Genomic DNA, 25,556 nt, shown 5'->3' with positions numbered 1-25,556 from the left:
TTCCACGCCGGCAGGAACTGCTGGAGTCTCCCCCCGACCGGTGTTGCATGGTCGGGGGGCAGTGACAAGACGTCACTGTTTGTTGGTGGTGGTGGACCTGGAACTATTGTTTCCACGTCCCCTGCCCTTGACATTATTGCCTCTGTAACCACCTCGACCCTTGTTGTTATACGAGGCTTGGGTGTTACTTTTGTAGTATGGGGTTGACTGGGACGCCTGTCCCCTTGAGGTGCCTCTGGAGTTTGAGCGGCGAAAGGAACCACTCCGAAACTGCTGACTTTGTAGAGCCCCCATAGACTTGGCAGTTTCCGTATCTTTTTTCATTTTCTCCAGTGTGGCATCCACCTCAGGGCCAAACAGGTGGTCAGGATTCACTGTTTGATTGAGGATCGTAGTTTGGATGTCGGGTTTGAACCCCGAAATTCTAAGCCAGGCATGGCGTCGAAGCAGCACACTGGTATTGATAGCCCTGGAGGCTGTGTCTGCCACATCCAGTGCACATTTGATGGATGCATTCGTAATGAGTTTACCCTCCTGAATGAGCATCTCCCCCGCCTCCTTGTATTGGTCAGGCAAGTGTTGCAGTATGGCCTCTAATGTGTCATAATGGGCCCTATCATAACGTGCAAGTAATGCTTGGGTGTTAGATATTCTCCAGATATTAGCTGCCTGTGCAGCAATTCGTTTGCCTGAGGCCTCAAAGACCTTGGACTCTTTGTCCGGGGGAGGAGCATCACCAGTAGTTTGAGAGTTCGCCCTCTTCCGAGCGTTGGAAACAACCAAGGAGTCCAATGGCAAGCGTCCCTTGATATATGTAGGATCCGTGGGCGCTGCCTTATATTTCCTGTCGATGCGAGGGTTGACCACACGCGCTCGGGTGGGCTCCTTGAAAACCTCCGTTGCATGTTTCAGCACCCCCTTAAGCATCGGTAGCGTTTTGACAGACTTTTCGGCTACCGAGAAGGTGTTGAACAAGAAGTCCACATCCACGGGGTCCGAGTGCAGCTCGACGTCTTGGTTAGCAGCAGCTCTCTCTATCAGAGCATTGAAGGCCGCCGAGTCCTCAGACGGGGACGTCTTGGCCGCGAAAAGTTGAGTGTCCTGAGCCGACTGCGGGTCCTCCGTGTCGCCTCCGGCGGACCACGGTACGTGCTCCTCCTCCGGATCCGAGTATGCCGGATAGTTGTACTCGTCACCTTCCTCGTCCGCATCGGCTGCAGCGAATGCGTCGGCGAGTGTCCTAGGGTTTGCGGGGACACAGGTTCCACCAAAGCCGGAGAGTCCTCGGAGTCCCTCTTGTTTTTAAGAGGAATCTTAAAGGGTTCCAACGTCGGCTCCGTCGTGATCTTCCGTTTGAGGAGCGACAGCTTTCCGGTGTTGGCGTCGATTATTACCGCACGACGTTCCTCTTCCGCAAGCGGCTGGAGACGCAGCTTCGACACCGCCAAGGCAGCCTTCGGCGTTAACACCTCCCTCGAGGGTCCGCCCTGTTTCGGTGCGAAGGCCTTCGGCGCCGACTTGGGCGGCAGGGTGAAACGGATAGGCGTTTTCTCCCTCGTAGGCTTAGGCGTCGGCTTCGGCGCACTGGTATCCTGTGCGGGAACCACACTGGCCTTTCGAATCCGCTGCAAGGATTCCGCTACCTTCTTTGTCCAGGCCGGAGAGGGCTGGGCCGGTTCGAGCGACCCCTCATCTTCGAGGGCCTGTGCGCCGGCAGGCACCGTCTTCGGGGCCGACGCCCCGTGCCTATGCGCGTCGTCGCCCTGACGCTTCTTCGAAGCAGTCTTCGGGTCCGCGACCCCTTTCGGCGCCGACGCAGCCGCGTCGGAGGACTTCGCCTTCGGCGCCGACCCCGAGGGCTTCGGGTCGGCCATTTTGGCGTGGCTCTTCAAGTCGGCCATTTTGGCTTTCTTGGAAGTTGACACCTCCAGAACCTTCTTCACCTGCGCCACTTTCACTTTCGGTTTCGCATCCGAGGGTGCGTGACCAGTTGGCTTCACTTTCGTTTTCTTCGACGTAAGTGATGGGTCATAAGTGTCCGTGACCGGGCCCGGAGGCGGGGACGTAGGACTCATAGTTAGATCTTGGGTAAGGCCCGAAGGCGATCCCTCGACCTGGGCCGTATGAAGGGGAACAACCCCTGAGTCAGGTTGGGGATGCTCTTCCTCCGAGCTATCTCCCATCGTGGTAAAAGTTTGTTAGTCGTCCCCTACCTCGTCGGTGACTTCGTCAAAGTTCTCCTCACCCGCGTCGTAGGCCTCTCCCTTGGATGCGGGATTAGAGTCCGAACCTTGCACGTCGTCTTCCTCGACATATTCTTGGAAAATGTCGTCAGGCGGGGGCGCCGTGGCCGATAACCTAGCCTGGAGCCTATGGGCTCGACGAATCTTCAAAGTCTTCTTGCTCCTGAATTTCGAACACGCCATGCAGGTGTCCTCGCGGTGATCCGGCGACAAGCAGGTATTGCACACCGGGTGCACGTCGAGGTGCGAGTATTTAGAGTGACACAACGGGCACTTCTTAAACGGAGTTCGCTCCATAGCAAGAGTGTAGTACAGGCCCGACCGCGCCGAAAGCACGTGGAAGGGCAGCAAGAGATCGGAGCTGAGAGTCAGAAAGAAACCCGTACGCAACTATACCGACGCCCAGCCTAAAGACCTTTTGGTCTCGAGTAGAAGTTGAACAACTATCGGTTCCGACAGAGGGAACCGAAACACATCCGAACCCAATGGCGGAAAAAAACAATCTGGGGATGGAGGCGATGCCCATGCGCACTGTAGTCCAGGGGAGGAGCCACCTATCTCGTGATACTTCGAAGACTCTTCCAGGACAACAATGTGCAATCATCCGGACCCAACACTAGGTGGCGATCTATGCACAGATATGAATTCAGCAGCCCACATGCCTCGAACACACAGATGTGCCTCTCTTCACTCTTACAATTGAGTCAAAGCTGTGGACAAAGAGTTGCACACTGAGCTCCCCTTCCCTCCAGGGAGTACCAGAGTCTGCACACACAGTTGTGGTCAGAGATGCAAGATGCACCTCCACTGGGGAGCTGGGACAGGTTCCTCAGCTTTTGTGCTTCAAAGAGTTGCAGTGGACTCCAGGCTCTTCTGCCAGACTACACACAGCACAGCAGAAACCCTACACACAATACTCACTGCTGGGCTCAGAGACACAAGCATTAACAGGAGTTCTACAAGACCACAATTCTCAGGGAGCATACTGGCTTCAACCCCTAAAGATGCTACTTTCATACAACCTAAACACTACATCTTCAACACTTCAATCACAACTCTTTCAACAGCACAACTATAACAATTCCAGCACAACAACACTGTGACCAAAACACCACTGGAACCCCGATGTCCATTGTGAGTGAACTCCTAGTGTCAAGTGGTTCTCCTAATCTAAACTAAAATGGCAATTTGTAACAGGTGCTAAGCTATTGCATTTGCCAATGCATATTTATTCAGTAGGTGGTATACAGTGGCTAACACATACCTGCAACACTGCATGTTGTTCAAAGAAAATGACTTCCCATTACAATATCTATCACAGGCACATAAAAGTTCAATAGCTATGATGAAATGGGCGATTCTTTGATTAGACGTCATCTCACACAGTGCTTGATGGACCAAGAGCTAAATGAATCCAGCATCACTTACTTGGTGTTTTCCAGGGTCTTCTGCATCTTCTTGGTCATCTTCTCTATGGCAGCTTGTTTCTTCCCTTCCGGAAGAAGATCAATTTTGTTCAAAACCACAACCATCTTCTGACAGGCAATCTCACCAATGACCAGGCATTCCGCGGACTGCGTCTGCATCCCCTTGGTCACATCTATCACCAACATCATCAAGTCGATGATCTGGGACCCTGGAAGAAAAGGTTTGGCTCAGCATGTGTACATGAAAAGTGGAAGAAATGGAACAAGGGTGAGAGTAAGAGAATGAGCAAGTTTGACAGAGAAATTAAAACAGGAATTATGTGATTAAGGTATGAAAAGATGAATATAAAGGCAGCAGCAGGTACGGTGAAAAAAGGCTATAAGATTTAGAAGGAGATGAAAAAAGAAGGGTGTTGGAGAGAGATTAGGATAAAAGGCACAGAGGGGACAGTTTTCTGCCTTGTGACCTTCTGTTGCCATGAAGAGCGGTTTACAAAGTAGAAAATATCGGAACAGTAGACACTGGGGTATCAATTGTAGCCTGTACTTCAGTGTAAGACATACACTGTAGTGAGGGCTGCAACAGACTTAGGGCCAGATGTAGGTGGCTAAATACCGGTCGGTAACGCCGAAATTCGGTAAATTACTGCATTACCGACCGGTATTTAGCCATGTGCAATGTAGGTGAGTTCAAACCTACTTGCAAAATAAGGAATCTCTAAATTGCGATTCCTTATTATGGGCCATATGTATCAACATTCAGTTTTGCGATTCCTAAATAGCGATTTTTAAGGAATCGCTATTTAGAAATCGCAAAATGGTATGTATGTAGAAAATCGCTTCTTTTTAACGATTCCTTAAAATTCCATGATTGCGATTAGCAAATAGCAACATCGCAATTAAGGAATCATTTCCCATACATTTCTATGGGCCAGGAGGCCCATAGGAATGAAGGGGAAATTGCAAATCGCAATTTGCTAATCGTAAATTGTGAATATTTTCAAGGGTGCAGGGGTGTCTCAAGAACACCCTACTGCACCCCTGAAAATGACATGTGTGCGCACATGGCGCACATGCATGCCCTAAGGGCATGTATAAGCGTCACATGGCACCTTTTGATTTTTAAAATAATGCTTTTTTGAAAGAATTCGCAACTTACCACCAACTAGAAGTTGGTGGTAATTTGCGATTCCTTAACAGCATTTTGGAATGTTTTTTTCCTTGATACATTGCATTTAAGGAATCTCAAAATTTGCAATTCCTTAAATGCAATCGCAAAATATAGAATGGCAAATTTAGCGATTCCTTATATTGCAAAAAAATGTTTCATACATACCATTTAGCGAAAATGGGTTCGCTAACGCCGGAATTCTGCGAATTTTGGCGTTTGCGAACCTATTTTGCCTTGATACATATGGCCCTTTGCTCTTGCATTTAAGGAATCGGAAATACCGATTCCTTAAATGCAATGTATGTAGCACTAAAAAAAGTGCACTTCAGCCTTAAGGAATCGCTAATTACCACCAACTTCAAGTTGGTGGTAAGTAGCGATTTCCTCTAAACAGTGACCTTTTTGCTTTTTTAAATGTGCCATGTGGCACACATTCATGCCCTTAGGGCATGGATGTGTGCCACATGTGCAAACATGCACATTTCAGGGGTGCAACATGGTGTTCTTTGGACACCCTGGCACCCTTGAAATAACTCCCGCTATTAGCGATTCGGTTATACTGAATCGCTAATAGTGAATATCTTCCCATTCATTCCTATGGGCCTTCAAACCCATAGGAATGAATGGCTAGGTATTCCTTAATAACGAATCTCAATTACCGATTCGTTATTAAGGAATCGCTAATATTTTAGCGATTCCTACCTACATTCAATTTAGCGAGTCCTTAATAGCGATTCGGTAAAAATCGCTATTAAGAACGTGCTAAATTGAAGTTACCTACATCTGGCCCTTAGTTCTCCTGTTGTCAGGTGGCAAATCTAAAACTAGGTTCTGGATGGTCTCAGCAAATTGTAATTTTATCAATTGGATGAATCATAATATTAGATAATGCCACAAACTGCAAACCAAACTTACAATACAATTAAAATGCACTGTCACAGGATATATTAATTAACATAAGATGATCACAGAATCAAATTCAACATTTTAAATTGAAATATATACATCTTAACATAGCTTCATAGATATCCGCTCATTGTATCAGGCTTGACAATTATCATGTAACATGCACCCCAATATTTAGGTTGGGTGACGTATAAAAAGGTAGACGGTCACAAATACCCATATTTGCCAAGTGTATCTGCTTTAGTCTTCTGCTGTAGTTAACAATTTAAGATATCTTCTGAACTTGCCTAGATGGCCTTCAACAGAAATAATAATTCAATAGATTTGGGCAGACTACTGGAACCCTGGTACCCATTCTTGTCAAGAATGGAATGGGATTATCTGGCTCTTGAAATTAGTTTTTAACTAACAGGCCACATTTTGGTCTCTTCTAAAAGACGCAGTTGCAGCTATATCTATTACAGCGACGCGCTGCTATCGATATTGTAGTTCATTCCGATGAAGAGACCAGCTTTTTTCGAAGACTGCGGTCTATGGCTGATATGCACAATGAAGGTGGACAAACTGTGGGATTCAGGTGAGCAGTGGGAACCAAAAACAAACAGAGGTCATCTTTCAAAGGTCTGCTGGACTGTTCCTTTTGGAGCAGAATGAAGAGTGTTCGCATACAGCAGGTCTGTGTTCTTGACTGGCACAGTGGGCAAAAAAGGATGGTCCCAATAGCAACCTCAGATATTGTAACTACTCGGGTATCATTGGTTAAGACGGTTCTTATATTGCACCGCAGTCTCCCTGTCCTACAAGGTGTGATGTGCTTGGTTCCAAGCACACATAATTGAGATGGATGACTTCATCGCTTCGTAAACATGAACCCACTCAAGACCTAGAACTAGACTAGCCACTGTCAAACTGCAAAATGTGGACAAGGTGGACTGGTGCTTCCCGATATGAAGTACAAGTACATAGCAGCATCTACCAAGCTAGTTAAGCACTGGGCATAATAAAGAAGGCTACTGTCTACGTGAACGCTTGACAATCTCACTTATGTCACTAAGCAAGATGCCTCCTGGCAGTCCACATTTTATGGTGTTGATGGCCCAAGAGATGGACCGGATGACCGAGAAGGTAGCAAAGTAGACTCCTTCCTACAAGGGGGCAGAGGTATAGGGGTGCCCCACTCTGTAGCTTTGAAAAAAAGTGAACATCTGGCGAATGGATTATGGACTTTTGCAGACAGATGGGAAACCTGTACAGCAAGGACAGGTTTCTAACATTTGAGAAGTGACGGAAAGGTTTGGGGGTTGGCTGGAGCCAACCATTGATATATGCCCATTTGGCGGGAGCAGTATGATTCTTGCAAAGTGACGTTCCTGGTAGACCTTCCAAATCAAACTCACTTAAGGAGTGCTTGCCTTCCATGATGACTGGAGACCCTTACCTGTGCTCTTCTGCCAAAGGAGAGCAGGCCCCAAACAGTGATCCGCCCACATACACACCGGGGATTTGTGGCAACGGGAAGATTGCTTCGGGCAAGGGCTTGTGCTCTTCACAGACTTCCTAAAAGTTGTAGTCTTTCTGCAACCCGTGGGAGATGGATAGGGGCAATCAACCCGAATCTGCAGCCTATTCCCGATGGGGGACGGGGGCAAAAAGCCCACTAGATACCAGGGAAATAGAAAACAAACTGGTGGAGATTGGCAACAATGGGCATGGCCATGCACCCACCCCAATAAGGGGAATCAATCTTTATACCGTGGTGGAGGCAGATTAGTGCTGTGCTCCAAATTGCCTCCCACAGGGTGGCACAGAGCCCACTAGACACCAGGGAATATATATTAAAAGAATAAAGATGGTATGGGGCTGCCCACCATCGGCATGGCCATGCCCCTATTCCAAAAAGGGTGCAACAGTCTTTCTGCCCCCACTAGGGGCAGATTGGAAGTATGCCCCAATTTGTCTTCCCCCGAGGTGGAAGAAAGCCCACTAGACACCAGAGATTTTGAATTTGGGGCAAATTAAAGGAGCATGGATGTCTCACTCTGACATTGAACCACACGCCCACCTCAAATGGGATAAACCAGTATTTTGGCCTCCCCGGAGGGCAGAGATGGAGTGTTTTTTCCACAATTTGTCCCCGGAGGTAGAAAGCCCAAAGGATGGCAGAAATATTTTTTAAAGAAAATAATGGGGTGTGTCTGTCCCATCCTGATATCAGGCACCACCCTCACCCCTGACGTCTCAGTCTTTCTGCTCCCCTGCAGACTAAATCATCTGATCCCAATGGCAAGTGTGAGGACATTTGATTGTTTTAGCTGTTTTAATATATGGGTCAGGAGAGTCGGGCAATATCCTAATATCGTCCCACTTGCCATTGTGAACGGCTGAACTTTTTAGGCTTGGGTGGGCCGCCGCCTGAGGAAATCTACCAGGCCCAGACAACAACTAGACATCTATTTGAGTCCAGGGTGGTATGCCTTGTGTGAATCCCATGATGTTTTCTTACCCCCAATGCTCGGCCTAAAATCACACATTTTCCTTGCATTTCGGTGATATAAACTCACGCACTCAATAGGAGACCACAAATTGTCTTCTGCCCAGCATTCCTCCAGTTGTTCTAATAAAAACACAACTATTTTGTATGGGTGGGCCCAGCGTCCACGACAGGAAAGGTCACAAAACTTAATGCGTCAACATCTGCATTACCTGTCAAAAAATGATCTGATTTGGTAATGGGGTTAGGTGCGTTAACTGACCCAATGTTCGTTCAACACGTAGGGAAACCAACCAAACGCAGACATTTCTTAAAACTAGACACCCGGGCAAGTCCAGGTTAGTTTGATTCGCATGGATCCCATGATGTTTTCTTACCCACAATGCCCTGCAAACCTCAATCTTTGCCTAAAATCACACATTTTCCTGGCATTTCTGTGACGGAAACATCTGGAATCTGCAGGGATCCACATAATTTCTACCACCCAGCTTTCCCCCACTTTTTTTTTTTTCACAACCAATTTTATTAAGCAAATGATCATCACAAATGTGGCATCTCCACACATCGAGAACACCACAACAAAATCAGTACAGCAATTACACAGGCAGCAAATAATAGAGCAGATTCAGAATAGGCTTAGTATAGAAATTCCCCAACACCCTACTCTAACTCCCAACGCTACCCCCCCCAACCCCCCCTACCACACGTGTATATATAGCAACAGGGAAGAGAAAAATGTGGGTGTAATTCCACCAGGGCGTTACTGCTGCGGGCCAAGATTGTCACTGCGATCAAATGTCCTCCTCCTGCTCCGCCGGGGGATCCAAGGACAGACCACGGTAGTCGGCCCAACGCTTCCAAATTTTGTAGTGTTTGCGCGGGCACCCCCTCGCCTCAAAGATCGGCCCCTCCAGACCCATGAAATAATCCAGCCCAGCCTTCCACGCCGACAAGGGGGGAGCCCTCACTGACTTCCACGCTCGGGCCAGGTCCCGCTTAGCCATGACCAGCCCCAATAGCAACAAGTGGCGCTTATAAACATTACCACCAATCCCTTCCATGATATGCAAGAGGCCCAGCCGGTGGGTACGGGGAAGATCCCAGCCCAGGACCTCAGCCAGACAACTCCACACGCCCCTCCAGAACCCAGTCAATCGGCCACACGACCACACCGTATGCACCAGAGAGGCAGGCACCACTCCACAGCGCAGGCACTCCGAGGACGCAATCAACCCAGCCTTCCACAACCGCTCACGGGTATAATAGGCACGATGCAGATATTTGAATTGAATTAGCCGGAGCCGGATCGCAATGGCGGTTCCACGTGGGGATTCCAGTGCCTCCCTCCAATCGTCTTCATCAAGGGGGCCCACATCCACTTCCCACGCCTCCCGGAGGGAGTGTAGGGTGGAGGAGCAATGAATTACAAGTGTCTGGTAGATCCTAGAGACCTTCCTGTCCCCCAGGTCCCCCATAAATACCTTGGCCTCTACTGGACTAAATTCCGGCAGGGAGTCGAGACCGGCGATGCTCGGGGCGAGGGCATGCCGCAGCTGGAGGTAGCGGAAGAACTGGGACTGAGGCATTTGGAACTCTGCACGGAGCTCCTAGAAGGATTTGAGGGTGGTGCTCGACATAACCTGGCCCAACTGAGTAATCCCAATGGTCTCCCAACCCTCAAACCCGGTTAGGGCCACCAGCTCCGGGAGCAAACCATTGTGCCAAAGCGGCGTCTCAGCCGTCAACCTGCCCCACCATCCCATGCGGCGCAATGACTGTCGCCACACCGCAAAGACCACTCCGGTGACCGATGGCAATGCACGGCGTAAGCGAGCGGAATAAAGAATTGTGTGGAGCGTGCGGTCACCCATGAGCAACCGTTCCAGGGCATAAGCCGGATCTCTTCTATCACCATACCACCATTCATTTAGGACCAGCAGGTGGGAAGCCTGGTAGTAAGAGAGGAGGTCCGAGGTGGCCAGGCCACCACTGTATGTGGACAGAAAGCACGTCTTCAACGCCACTCTGGCCGCACCACCACCCCACAGGAAGCGGCCCAGCACTGAGTTAACCTGACGGAACCACTCCAGGCCAATGGGGTATGGGAAGTTCTGGATTTGGTACAGGAGCCGCGGAAGCGCCACCATCTTGAAGATGGCCGATCTCCCAAAGATAGTAAGCGGCATTCTAGCCCATGTCTTGACATCAGCCTGAACCCGCTCCCACACCGGCAAGACTCCACGCGCCCAAGCCACGGCCCGCGACTCCGAGAGAAAAACTCCCAGATACTTTAGGCCATCCGAGGCCACTCGCAACTCAGCAGCCCAGGGGTCAGCAACCACACCACCGCCCAGCACCCACAGGGTCGATTTATTCAGGTTAAGGTGAAGGCCCGAGACCCCGCCAAACTCCCGCATGATTTCCAGAACTCGGGGACCTGAGCGCCGTAGATCCGTAAGGAAGAGGAGGACGTCATCCGCATACAGTGCAATCCTATCCACCAGATCCTCATTCCAAACGAAACCGCGCAACCGGTCATCCGCACGTATCCGCGATGCCAGGGGTTCCATGGCGAGGGCAAACAGGTACGGGGACAGCGGGCAACCCTGCCGAGTACCACGACCCACATGGAAGCGCCCAGAGGTAGCACCGGCCACGCGGACCGAGGCCGTAACGTTGGTGTAGAGGAGACGAATGTACGACAGGAAGACCGGCCCCAGGTTGAGGCGGGCCAACAGTGTGAACAGATATGCCCAGCTCACCGAATCAAAGGCCCGGTCCATGTCCGCTAGGAGGAGTGCCGCCTGTTCATCTCTAGCACCCATAGCATCCACCGCTGCCTGCGCCCGCCGAATATTATGTCGAGTGGCCCTGCGAGGCATGAATCCAGCCTGATCGGGGTGGACTAGGTCAGCAACGTGGGGCAGGAGGCGGTTTGCCAAGGCCTTAGCCAGAACCTTGGCCTCAATGTTGAGGAGGGAAATCGGCCTGTACGAGTCATGCCGGTCCGGTGCCCTGCCCGGCTTCAAAAATACCACGATTTCCGCATGTCTCCAATCTGGTGGCAGCTCTCCCCGAGCCCGTGCCTCCTCTAGAGCACAGCGATAGTGGGGCCCCAGCTGGACGTGAAACTTTTTGTAGAATTCACTTGGGTAGCCACTCGGGCCGGGCGCCTTACCCGTATTCAGTTGACCAAGGGCCTCTCCGACCTCCTCAGCCGTAAGCGGGGCGTCCAGTGCGGTTCTGGTCTCATCGGGGACGGCTTGCGGTAGTAGGTCGTCAAGATACGCGGAAATCTCGCTCGCCTCTAAATGATCCCGGGGAGCGTATTGCGCCTCGTAATAACGGGCAAAGCTAGCCGCCAGCAAATCCGGGTCGGTCATGACCGAACCGTCATCTGCAGTAAGGCCCGGTAACACTAGGGGCTGGAAGGTCGCCTGGCACAATCTATGCAGCATAGTACAGGACTTGTCGCCCCACTGATACACCCTGCTGCGCGTGGCGAGCCACGCCTGCCGGGCTTCCTCATAAAGAACAGAGGCGTATGCTTGCTGGGCCTGCAAGAGCTGCCTCACAATGCCCTCGTCGCTCCTAAGCCGGCCACGCTGCTCCAGCTCCTCCACGCGGGCCGCGGCGGTCACAATGGCCTCCCGATGTTTTCGTCGAGCAGCCACGCACCAAGCTATATCCACGCCCCGAAGCGTGGGTTTCAGCGCCTCCCACACCACCACTGCACTCACATCTCCAACCAAGTTCTCGCGCCAGAAATGATCAATCGCCTCACGCAGGTGATGCACATACTCAGGCCGCTGCAACTGCCAAGAGGACATCCGCCATCGAAACGGCTGTCTCGTGGAGGGGAGGGTCATGGTAGCTAGGACGGGGGAGTGATCAGACAGGCCTCTGGGAAGTATCATAGCATCTTTGACCCGACTCAGACAGGCACCCGGCACAAACAGATAGTCCAGTCTCGAGAAGGACCCATGCACCGCCGACACATATGTGAATTCACACACAGCAGGATGAAAGTGCCGCCATACATCAACCCAGCCCAGGCCACTCGCAGTCGCACGCAATTTGGTGGGAGCAATAGTGGGGGGGGGATCCGACACCACAGGCACCCGCCTCAGACGATCCAGGCCTACATCCATAACCTCGTTCCAGTCGCCCCCCACCATGGTTAGGACCTCCGGAATCTCATCCCACAGCGCGAATAGCCGCTCAGACAAAGCCCACTGCAGAGGGGGGGGGGGGCATATACGCTACCAAAAACCACCTGTTCAGTACCCAACCGGCCTTTGATGAAGATATATCGGCCCTGAGGATCAATCCACTGCTTGTCATGCACATAAGCCAACCTGCGGTGTACTAAGATAGCCACCCCCCTAGAACCCCTCGTAAAACCCGCATGGTACACCTGCTGAAACCCGAACCTCTGGAGGCTAAGGGCCTTAGAGCCCAGCATGTGAGTCTCTTGAAGCAGCAGCACATCTACCATCTCTCTTTTCCCCCAACGCAGTACAGCCCCACGCTTGATTTTGTCCAGAATACCCCTCACATTCCACGTCACAACACGCAGGGTCTTTTGAGGAGGTACAGTCGTAGTATCAGCCATAATCAAGACAGTGTCCAGCATCCGGCCCCCCGCCCCACCCTGGCGCACCCCACAAAGCAACAAAATCAAAAGCCAAAGACACGTGTGGTCACACCCTCCCAACCCGAACACCCAGTACCCCAAAACCCACCTGGCCACCTCCGGCCCCAACCTCCCCAACACCCAACAATAAGACAACCCCCCCCTGCACCCCACACCCCCCACCCCAATACCTCAGAAAACAGTGAAGTATCTGTCGCGGCATGGAGAGACCCGGGTCCAGAACAGAGAACCCAAGGCCCACCATACCAATGGATCCCAACACCCCCATCAACACTCACTCACCACCCCCCCAACAACACCCACTACTCGTGAGGGTCTAAGGCCCATAGAAGCCGCCACCCGAGCCCCGCAGTGGCTCTACTCAGAGCCTCAGAGTGTTTGAGAAGCATACAGAGAAGCTCAGGCAAAGTCACATGGAACAGTCTCACCAGTCGGTCCATTTCGGGCAACACCAACAGCCAGGCACCACCAGGGTTCAACTGCCAGCATCAGAGTGTTAAGAGACAATTGTGCTGTTCGTCTGCGTCGCACTGGCGGAAGCTGACCGTTTCTTAGATCTGGACCTTCGATGCCTTCCTTTCCGGTTGGTGCGGTCCGTCCGCTCCGGTAATGATCTCTGGGACCCGCCAGGATCCAGCCCCGGCTGGGCATGGGGCCGAAGTCGCACCGTCTCATCGGTCCAACGAAAAACCTCCTCGGGTGTATCGAAGAAGTGTGTCCGGGACTGGTGTACCACCCGCAGGCGGGCCGGGTACAGAAGAGAGTATTGAAGCTTCAGGCCCCGCAACTTAGCCTTGGCGGCCACAAAGGATTGTCGCTGCTGCTGAACCATTTTCGTGTAGTCCGGGAAGATCATTATGGCATGATTCTCATATGTAAGCGAGCCCTTGGTCCTCGCCTCCCGCAGTATGGCATCGCGGTCATGATAGTTCAGCAGCCGAGCAATGACCGGCCGAGGACGTTCCCCCTCAGGCAGCCGCTGAGTCAGGGCCCTGTGCGCCCGCTCAATCACAAAACACGCCGACAGTGTCCCCTCGGGGACCCAGCTCTCCAGCCAGTGAGTCAGGAAACGCTCCATGCCATCTTTCTCGCACCGCTCCGGAAAGCCAATGAAGCGGAGGTTATTTCTCCGTGCGCGCCCTTCGGCATCCTCCACGTGGGCCGCAAGCGTCTTCTGGACACACTCCACCTCCGCCATTCGTTTCTTTAGGGCGCCAATGTCTGTTTCGGTCACCGATACTCGAGATTCAGTCTCAGTGATCCTCGCCACTGCGTTTCGGAGGTCCTGGCGAAGCAGTGTAACGTCCGCTCCCACCGCCCCTATTTTGGCGTCCAGCATGTCCCGGGATTGGGTAATGGCCGCCAGGATTGCAGCGTTGTCCGGCCCTGATCCGCCACCTCCGCCAGACGCCCCGGCGCCACCACTGGGCCCGGCAAACTTGTCTATGGGGCCCTGCTTGGGCGGGCCCCCTCCGCCACCCCTGGTCATGGCCGCTCACGGACACAGCGGATCAACACACTGGACTGGACGGGTAGGTTCAGCAGGCCCGGGGCAGTGAGTCCACAACAAGAAGCGCAGGACCACGTTCGGACGGCGGGACCGGTGCCCGCGCAGGAGGGGCGGCGGGTCAATACGACTCCAGTGGCACGACACACAAGGCTCCGGACCAGACAGGTCCCCACGATGCCCACAGGTACCTCCAGGATCCAGAGGAGGCAGGGCACCTTCAGCAGTATCCTCATGTAGTGGTGCCCCCAGGCTGCAGCAGTGTCCTCATGCAACAGTGGCCCAAGAATACAGCAGTGTCCCCACGCAACGGTGGCCCGGGAATGCAGCAGTGTCCCCACTCACCAGTGGCCACCGGGTGAAGTATCCGGCCAAAGTCTGCGCCGTTGACGCCACTCGCAGCGGCGCGCCCACTGCCACCTCTCGGCTGTCCCAAAATCGAGGTCCCCAGCCCACAGCCAGCTACCAGGCCGCCGACCGCCGTCAGCGCCACAGGGTCCCAGAGGGAATGGAGCCGCTAGAACCCGGCACCGGAGGAATCAGGGCCCACTCACGGACCGACGGCGCCCGCCCGGCACCAACCACGGGCTCAGGGTCCAAGCGCTGCAGGGACGTCCGGGATCCGCACCACAGATGGCACCCTCAGCCGCTCTCCGACAGCCGCCACACGGCGTCACCAAAATCGAGGTCCCCGGCTCGCGGCCAGCCACCAGGCCACACTCCGCCGTCGGCGCCTCAGGGTCCCGGCGGAGACAGAATCGCGGGATCCCGTCACCGGAGAGAACAGGACACACTCCGGAGTCAGCAAGACTCGCCAGGGATCTTCTGCGGGCTCGGGGGCCAGGATAAATGTCAAAAGTAAGTTCGGGCCGGCGGGAGCTCTACTAAGCTGCGACCGCCATCATCGCCCGTCAAGCCACGCCCCCGCTTTCCCCCACTTTTGCCCAGAAAATTCTATGTCTAGTTTTCAGATATTTCTGGGGCTGATAGGTTTACTCAGGTGCCCGCTGAGCTTGGGCCCAGATAACGCAGCTACCCCCATTGCCAAACCAGGATATTTTTTGACAGGAAATGTGGATGTCTCCACATTGCGTTTTGGTTCTTTACCTGCTGCAGGCACTATATGCCCACCCCCAAAAGTGGGGTACCATTTTTATCAGCAGATATGGGGAAACACTGGGTGGCAGGACATGCGTGGCTCCTAGCAGATGAACTTTCCTTCACAAAATGTGAGGAAAATGTGTGGGTTTAGCCAAATTTTGAGGTTCTCAAGGGTTTCTGGGTGAGAAAACCTGGTGAGAGCCACACATGTCACCCCACATTGGACTACCCTAGGTGTCTAGCTTTCAGAAATGGGCGCGTTTGGTAGGATTCCATATGTACCAGCTGAGCTAAAGCCCAAATTCTACAGCTACTCAAATTGCAAAAATAAAGGGTTGTTTTTGAGTGGAATAATTTGGTCTGTTCATGCTGCCTTTTGTGCCCTTTTCTGTCATGGGTAAAAGGCCCAACCACACAAGTGAGGTACCATTTTTATCGGAGGGATATGGAAGAACGATGGTTGGTAGCAAATTTGTGGCTGCTCGCAGATTCCAGAACTTTCCTTCATTGAAATGTGAGGAAACCGTTTGTTTTTAAACAACATTTGTTGGTTGCAAGGGTTTCTGGATAAGAAAACCTGGTGGGAGCCATAAACGTCACACCACCCTGCACTCCCCTGGGTGTCTAGTTTTCAGAAATGTGCATGTTTGGTAGTATCCCTAGGTGCTGGCTGAGCTAGGGCCTGAAATTCACAGCTATCCAAATTGCAAAAAAGGGTTGGTTTGGAGTGGAAAAGTTTGATCTGTCCACGTTGCGTTTTGGGCCCTTTTCTGTTGCAGGAGCTACGACTACCCACACAAGTGAGGGTGATGCGGGTGAATGCTGAATGGTAGGAAATGTATAGCTCCCCCCAGATTTCAAAATTTTCCCTCACTGAAATGTGGGGAAAATGTGTGTTTTTAGCCAAAGTTTGAGTTATGTAATGGCTTCCGGGTAAGAAAACCTGGTCAGAGCTACACAAGTTACCCCACAAATAACTCCCCTGGGTGTCTAGTTTTCCGAAATGTGTGGACTTGTTAGGTTTCCTTAGGTGCCAGATGAGTTCAGACCCTCAATCCATATCTACCCAAATTACAAACAAAGGGTTTGTTTTTAGAGGAAAATGTTGTTCTGTTTATGTTGCTTTTTGGTCCTTTCCCTGTTGCAGGTACTAGGCCCACTCACACAAGTGAGGTACCATTTTTAAATCAGGAGATATGGGGTAACGATAAATGGTTGGATATAAGTGCCCCCCCCCCCCCCCGTCCCCCCCAAATTCCAACACTTTCCCTCACAGAAATGTGAGGAAAATTTGTGTTTTTAGCCAAAGTTTTAATTATGCATGGAGACATAGGAAAATGCTTGGTGGTAGAAAATGTGTAGCTTCCCGCAGAGTCCAGAAATTCTCCTCATAGAAATGTTAGGAAAATGTGTGTTTTTTAGCCAAAGTTTGAGGTTTTCATGGGCTTCTGATTAGGAACACTTGGCGAGAGCCAGACACGTGACCCCACCCTGGATGTCCTCAGGTGTCTAGTTTTCAGAAATGTCTCGGTATAGTAGGCTTCCTTGGGTGGCCTCGGAGCTAGGGCACAAAATCTGCAGCTACCCACATTATAAAAAAGAAAGCGTGGATGCTGCTGGGTGGAGCATGATGTCTCCCGGTCAGGTTTTTTGGTGTTTTGTGTCGCAGTCACTAGGCCCAGCCATACAAGTTAGACACTGTATTTATCGGGAGAGATGTGGGAACACAGAATAGTGGAACCTTTGTTATTACCAATTGGATTTTGCTGCATTTGTGGCGTACGAATGTAAGCCAGTGTGCAAGAAAGAAAACTTTTTGCAAAATACCCTCTGAATCACATCATATTATGGGCAATCCCAAATTCAGAGGTGCACAAATAACCACTGTTCCTAAACTCAGTATCTTGTGCACTTCTCAAAAATACATACGTTTTCTTCATAGGAATTTTTCATTCTTTATATTTTACAATACGAATTGCTAAATAGTCTGTACACAATGAAAAATCATTTTAAGGTGCAGCTCTGTAGTTGGCTCTGGGTATCACATGCTACAAACTCTATATACTGCAGTGACCAGAAAGGTCTGTCAGAGGTAATAGTATACTGCTTTTGTAAATTGACAAGCAGTTGCAGATTAAATATTGTCACAAATTAGTGTTTTTCCTACTCATTACAGTTAGTTTCCTTGGGAAACCCTTGAGGGGTCTATACAAATGACCTTCTGCTGAAATGATATTGTTTTTTTATTTCAGTTTTATATAGCGCAAACTCGAACTGATGGTATCAGAGCACTTTATATGAGCACCAGTTGTGTTACAGACGTACACATTCATTTTGTTATGCACGGGGAGATTAAGTGATTTGCCCAGAATCACAGGATGTTGAGCGTCCCTGCCGAGACTCGAACCTGGTTCCCCAGCTTCAAGGTCAACCGCTCTAACCGTTAAACCACATCCTAGAATGTTATCTACTTTTTAGAAATGTGTAGCTTACCGGAATGACCCTTGGATTTCACATCTGTTTCAACGAAGAACTGGAATCAGGTTGATAATACAAAAATTAGGAAAAATCATCTGCCTCTTAGAAAAATGTCAAAACTATGGTTGAAAAAAATGTCTTTTGATTAAGCTCTGCTTGTTTCTGAAATCTGGGAGAATGGGGATTATAGCACACCAAAACTGTCTTTAATGCAATTTTTAGGAAAAAACATACACTTTCTTGTGCAGCACTTTGTTCCCATTGTCCCCAAAGACCCACACTTTAGCTATATTTTGCCTAATTTCACGGTCCCCCAAGGGGAATCCACAAACCCTGGGTACCTTCAGAATCCCAGTGGTGTTGAGAAAAAAGAAAGCAAATTTGGCATGGATACCTTATTTGGTAAAAACTTTATGGGGGCCTAAGTGCGAATTACCCCAGATTAGCTAAATAAACAAGCATTTACAATGCAATGGTCTCGGCAATATTATAGGTAGAGCTATTGGTATTGCTCATTTTTTATTTTTTTTGTATCCCTAAATAAATGGCATTGTCATTTCTATTGGCATTAGCTTTTTTTGGCATATGTGATACCTATTGCATTAGCAGAGAGAGAGTTAGGTAGTGAGATAGAGTGAGGTATTGAAATAGAGAGAGAGTGAGGTAGTGAGAGAGAGTGAGGTAGATAGAGAGTGAGGTAGTGAGATAGAGAGTGAGGTAGTGAGAGTGAGGTAGTGAGGGAGAGGGATGTTGTGAGGGAGAGGGATGTTGTGAGGGAGAGGGATGTTGTGAGGGAGAGGGATGTTGTGAGGTAGTGAGATATAAGCATAGAGTGATGTTGTGATGTAGTGAGATAGAGAGAAATAGTGAAAGAGAGTGAAAGTGAGTTAGTGAGATAGAAAGAGTGAGGTAGTGAGATAGAGAGTGATTGAGATAGTGAGAGAGAGTGAAGTTGTGAGGTAGTGAGAGAGTGAGGTAGTGATGTTTTGAGAGAGAAAAGTGAGAAAGTGAGGTAGTGAGAGGTGCCAAGCTCCTCGTCCCAAAGAGGCCAAAGAGTGAAGTCCAGCTGTTTGGCAGGGGGATGCCATCCCCCCTTTAAAATAAGTGGTGGGACGCTGTCCACCCGCGTGGTACCTCAACTTGAGCCCTGCAGTAACCCCCTAGACCTGTGTACCCTTGGGCCTCTAACGCTGGTGGTCTAACAAGGCTCCATAATCCGACACGCCATGCCGGGGCTTAGTGTAGCAGGCTCCAGACAGCACTTCCGGCTAGGTGCCAGCTCGGTCTCGAGACAGATACAGAGAAAAGAGAGAGAAGAGAGAAGAAGAGTAGAAAGAAGGGAAGGGAGAGAGAGAGAGAAGGAAGAGAAGGGAGAAGGAAGAAAAGAGAAGGGAGAGAAGAGAGAAGGAAGAGAAGAGAGAAGGAAGAGCGGAGAGAAGGAGAAGGAAGAGAAGGGAGAAGGAAGAGAGGGGAAAGAAGTAAGAGGGGAGAGAAGTAAGAGAGGAGAGAAGGAAGTAAAGAGAGAAGGGAGAAGGAAGAAAGAAGGAAGATAAGTAAGAAACAAGGGAGAAGGGATAGTGGAGAGAAGAGAACGAATAGAGAAGGAAGAGAGAGGAGAGAAAAGAGAAGGAAGAGAAGAGAGAAGGAAGAGAGAGAAGAGAGAGGGGATAGTGGAGAGAAGGAAGACGGAGGAGAAGGAAGAAAAAAGAGAAGGAAGAGAAAAGAGAAGGGAGAGAAGCAAGAGAGAGAGAAGGAAGACAGGAGAGAAGAAGTGAAGAGAGAAGGAAGAGAGAACCTGGAGAACTAGAGATCTATGTACGGCAAAGTGCATTCTGGAACATGTAGTCTCGCTTTTCTCCTTTCCGCCATGGGCAACAAGTCCAAGCGTGCAGAGGGACAGTAGTTATAAGCCCTAACCTGAAATCGTGCTGGAAGCTCAGGGTGCGACATATGGCACGTGGTCGCATATCATCATGCCTGATATTTCACCCCTGACACCTGCGCGTGCTGTACAAGCCAATGGGGCGGAGGTGTCAGGTCTGCGGCAAATCTGCCCTGTGCATTACTTAACAATAAGGGGCACAACAGTGACATGTTTCTATATAGTATCTGTTATGTAAGCCTGTGTCTTTGCAGCGAAGAGACGAAGGTGTGTGACAAACTCTATACCCGAGGATGCTCAAGCGGACACAATGAGGCATGCTATAGCGTCAATGAAGGCAGTAAGGAGCGGGGCACAATACCCAAGATCTGCTCTAGCGCCTTGACTCGATTTAGCCCTCGAGACCTAGCGCGCCCGATACACCTCTGAGTTACACATGGCATACACATGGCATCTGCTGCCACGTGCCCCTTCCGACCCCCCCCCCCCCCCCAACTACTCTCGCTGGACTCCGTGGCCACTCGAAACGCACATAAAAGTAACACAGACCAAGATACAGGTAAAAGAAGGCACCCGAGCCGTAGTGCTTTTAAAAGCACGAGAAACAGCATGTGCCGTGTACTGCACTCTCTTACTTAACACTGCGATAGAGTAAGCCCTCCGGATTGCGAATATATCCAGTTTAGTGCAATAAAGCGCTCAATACTGACTCCAAGCGCTCTGTGTTGGCAGATAAAGGAAGTGAGCCACAATGGATGAAGAGATTTGCCCACGATCACTCAATGTGGCCAAGTGAAAATGCTGTTCGAGCCTCCTGGGTCCACATTAAACACATGCCAGCTCGCCGGGGACACCATGCCTCCCTCCTCACACACACACACACACATGCATCCCTCCCCACACACATGCACACACAACCCTTCACGTCACACCCTGCAGCCTACGCTCCCCCGGTCAACATCACTGACAGATGCCACCCCCGTACCCCCAACAAACTCTTACCTGAGGGCCGTGGTCAGAGGCATAGCCAGAGGCCAGAAGTGGGAGGCCTCGAGCCCTGCTCTAGCTGTCAGCAATAGACTGCATCAAGACGCTTTTCTTACAATATATTTGCCATCCATGGGCCAAAGAGAGCGGTATTAGAGGGGCCTCTGCCAATACGATCATGAAAAATGTGAGGCATGGAGCTGCGGGCTGACACACATAGCACTGGGAACAAATCACCGGTTAGCCAGTGTCAGCACAGACTTTATATACAGCGATATGATTACAAAAAGGGGGGGTGGCGAGGGGCGCCGACCGCAGGCTATGTTTCACGGCGCTCGCAGCTCTTGACCAATAGAACAGCATCAGCTACGTCAGCATTAATAGCAATGGGCTTTCGTGGCGGGGCAGCGGACTGGAGTTCAAAATACCCGCAATGGTTCTGGCATCAAACTAATACACGTGAGCGCCTCGACATGCGGTAACGGGAAGCAAAGTCCAGTAGCAGCAGCGCTTCACCCACCAATCTCGGGGTAACCATACTCACTGTATTGAGGAGCTCCAACCACCGGGCAGGGTCTTAAAAAAATAGGCGCAGGCACGGAAGGGAGGCCGCATCCAGTGATATCACACTGGCGCCGGTGCGGACATCCGTCTTTAAAGCATTACAGCATATCAGCCAGCTTTACAGCATATCAAGTCCCCTTCCCAAATGCGCAAAGGACTCACTTTCCCTACAGCACGCGCCTGGGTGACCTGAGGACGGCACGCGCCTGTTAAAGGTGACCCGTGGAAGCGGAGGGCCGCACTCTGGCCTCGGCCCCCGCTCGCATGCGGCCGGTAATTGCGTGAATAAGTGAGCCATAGAGAAGCTCTTAATCCGGGACGGGCCCGATGTTCACTCGTGCTGCGCTAATAAACCCAATATTGACAAAGATGCCGGGGATGGAAAGCTCGTCTTTCCAGGTACAATTCGTTTTACTTCAAAGTCCTACTGTCACACAATTGTTTTAGTTTAACGAGTGGGCTAAGCATGTCGTCTTTAGTAGCGCCAGTGGTTTATGACTTTAAATGAACCCATGTCCAGGTTACCTTACTCGCAGAGTCCACCAGCACACTGGAATCTTTCCTACCATATTACTAAATGCGGCTCGAAGGACATCAGCCACCACCATGTTGCCTACGGTATCACAACCACATGAAGCGCTATACCGTCAGTAAGGAGCGGGGCACAATACCCAAGATCTGCTCTAGCGCCTTGACTCGATTTAGCCCTCGAGACCAAGCGCGCCCGATACACCTCTGAGTTACACATGGCATCTGCTGCCACGTGCCCCTTCCGACCCCCGGGGCTCTTTTTACACAGGAGAGCCCCCGCTGGTGCTGATCTCTGGCCTGGTCCGCTCCTGAGACCGGAGCTGCGCAGCGCTGCCTGCGAGCTGTAGAACAGCTTCCCCCCACCTGGGGGAAGCAGAAATGGAGCCCACGAGGCTCTTCTTTGTCCCAGCCGGCCCTCCCGTACCCCCAACAAACTCTTACCTGAGGGCCGGCGGCAGCTCCAGGGCCGGAGACATCAGCAGGGGGACAGAGCGCTCGGTCACCGGAGGAAGAGCGGGGGTGGGGCAGAGGGCAGATGGACGGCGCTTAAGCTGCAGGCGGGGAGCGGGGCTCTTTTTACACAGGAGAGCCCCCGCTGGTGCTGATCTCTGGCCTGGTCCGCTCCAGATTGTTTAAAAGACATGCCAAAAGGGGCGCTCGCAAGAAACAGCTGCAGACCTCCACTGAAAAAAACCCCAACTAGTGCAAGCTTCGCTGAGAGGGGGAGGTACCTGCTCCGAGCGGTGGAGGATGGAGGAAGGCAGCTCGTCGGGAAGCCCAGAGCCCCGGACCGCCATCCGCCGATACTGCAAGGCCGTACTGTTCCAGCACTGAGGGCCCACACAGGCTGAACTGTGCACCCCGCTCCTTGCCTGCAGCACCCCAACATTCCATTACCAAGTTTTTGGGGAGCGGACTTGCGTGCGAGCCTGTAGGTGCTCGGAGGGACAGTTGCAAAATGGCGGCTGGAAGCGTCTGATTTTTTTCGGAATTGGGGGCGTGGTTTTGTGGTTCTGACTGACAGACAACGTCACTGTCTAAAGAACGCAAAAAATCACGCCCCCAAATCCGAAAAAGACGGAGCTTCTTTCGAGGGACGGCTCTCTCCTCCAATGGCTGGCCTCTGTTTAGGAAGCCAGCCAATGAAGGAGAGACGAAAACAGAGGCGGGGATAAAGCAGCCTACTAAGTCACAATAATTCTCGGACTTCCGGTCTTCGACCGGATATTACCGAGACCTAAAAAGGGCCCAGCTTTGAGGTAGAAAAGCTTCAGCAGTAAAGGGGATAAAGAGCGAAAATGAAACGCTGCTTTTCTTTCTTCAGCTCTGGTTTCCTTGCTGTACTATACGAAGCATAAAGGAGATATTTATGGCAACAGGTTTTATTTTTGCACTCCTTAGGAAAATATAGAAAAGTTAGATTATTTCTGCATCTTTGTACACATTGCAAGCTACTCCATTTTTTTTAAAACAAACTTGTGTTACACAGATTTCAATATCTTTCTGTAATAAATATGTAACAGCTTTTTTGATGTGTTTAGTTTTATACTAGAGATTCTCTTTCTATTCTTCTTGTTTATAAACATCATCTCTCTTTCATATGAAAGAGCTACGCACCAAAGATTAAAAGGTTTTGTGGCAAAGGTGATGGTGTGACCCATGTATTATAAGGAATAATGTACCCTCTTCCGTACAAGATAAGGATTTTGCACCTCAGTGTTCCATACCCTCATAAATGAACTCGGCCTTCAGCCTCATTCCTCTATACGGTCATGGAACTCTTCAGTGACTTGCAGTTTCCTTATAATCTACAGCAGGAGGTACTTTATCCCATATGGGTTTTTTTAAGCAGCAGTTCCCCTTTAATGGAGCCTACAACAACCATGCTTTTTCTAGGTGAGGGGCCAGTAGGGGAAATGCTGTCCATCTCCCAATGAAAAGAGTTTCATGTGGGTCCAAGTTTTAGATCCGAGCAGGCGGTGAAGGGAGGGAGAGAGAACGCAGCAAAGAAAGGGTGGTGAGAAAGGGATAAAGAGAAGACATTGTCCAAGAAAAGTGTGCTTTGAGTGGAAACCCATCCACGAGCAAGCATGACTGAAGCTCCACACAGACTGCGCATTGTTCCCATGTAGGAAGGCGGAATAACGATGAATAAACACTACAATTCATTGTGACAATGCCCTGGGGCAACGTCCTCAGTGCACACAAGCAATCTTTTGCTTTGCTGCTCATGCTAGCATCTTCCTCTCCCTAGTCTGCTCCACTGGGAGTCACCTCTCTCCACAACCATCTAAAAGCCACAAACCAACTCAAGGATGACGTGAACTTGGGTTCCTCGCCGCCAGAGTGGGCTTTCCGATGGCAGATGTTTGTGGACAAACATGGTAAAATCAATAATAGAAAAATGGGGCCAAGAGAAGTTTTAAATATGGAAAACTGCAGCTGAATTGTGTGTGCATTAGCAGCAATGAATACTTTGCCACAGGGCACTGTGACAATGAATTGTAGTGTTCATTCATTGTTAGCATGAAGACATTTTGAACACATTTTGGTACCCCTCTTCTAAATGCTTGCCACCTTTCTAAATAAAAGTGCTACAAGGCGTTTTGAGCTCTGTCCACATTCTTTTCTTTTCAGTTCCAGGTGTTGACCACCATATCCTGTTCAACTGCAAATTTATCAAAAACTTTTAGAAGTCATTATTAGTGCTTTTCTTTGACCGCATTAGCAGAAATGTCACATCAGCTAAAAGCACAATGGAGTAACCCAGAACACAGCAAGGTAGACATGAGGTAGACCAGCCGCAGGACTGCACTCATCTTATTTCTGAGAGTTTGCATAAAGTGGAAGGGAAGGCACAGCCCTAGAAAGCACCCCATGTCCCCATAAAGTTGGAAGTGGTATCTGGTCCCATATGCAACCACGACCTATTTTAATAGAGAATAAACTTAAGAAATTGGGTTATTATTGAAGGTGGGCGAGTACCATATGAATGGGGCTCCCGGTTATATGATATTTATTTTTTTGCCATTTCCATCTGTATTTATCCATATAAATCATTTGGGCATTTTTTCTGTATTTATCCACATTTATGTTTGCCACCAGCAAAAGACGACGCTACAGATAGTATTTTTCCACATTTATTTAAATTGACAATGCACATGTGTGCTCAGTTGTTATTGGTCAACACAATACATTCATCTGAAAACTTTGCCATTGTAGTACAAGCACATATGCATTTCAGGAAACTTTGAGGACATTGAGGCTCTTTCTAGTTTGTTAATGAAATGAAGACCACTGAAAATCCGTTCAAGCACAAGCACTTATCAGGAGCAAACATGCGCCAGCACTTCTGTATTTCCATCTAAAGCCCTGGTGTCAGGCGTGCAACGCCCATTTGGGCTCAACAGGCTTCAGGCCCCCTCCCTCCCCCCGTCGTGTGTGTCAGCCCGGGCTGAGACAGCTTCCCAGACACACACACACACAGTTTTGAGCTGCCAGCTGCACCCGAGTACTTCCCAGGTCTTTAAAAGACCATTCACTTGTTACAGAGGCTTCTTAGAGCCCCTGCATCTCCACTATAAATACAGACAAAGGAAAAATAGTTTTCC

At 50.4% G+C, this 25,556-nt stretch overlaps 1 protein-coding gene across 1 annotated transcript in view; it reads right to left on the bottom strand.

Annotated features, from left to right (window-relative positions):
* Window positions 1–25,556, bottom strand: part of EEFSEC (eukaryotic elongation factor, selenocysteine-tRNA specific) — a 675,218-nt gene that overhangs the window by 510,916 nt on the left and 138,746 nt on the right. The window contains exon 2 of the mRNA XM_086939292.1: window positions 3,672–3,879. Coding sequence (XP_086795418.1) covers window positions 3,672–3,879 — 208 coding nt within the window. The remainder of the gene's footprint in view (window positions 1–3,671; window positions 3,880–25,556) is intronic.

Source organism: Lissotriton vulgaris, chromosome 9 (genome assembly GCF_964263255.1).
Source record: "Lissotriton vulgaris chromosome 9, aLisVul1.2, whole genome shotgun sequence".
Classification (NCBI taxonomy): Eukaryota; Metazoa; Chordata; class Amphibia; order Caudata; family Salamandridae; genus Lissotriton; species Lissotriton vulgaris.
Note: the sequence above shows the minus strand (reverse complement) of the source record. Positions and strands in the feature narration are given on the sequence as shown.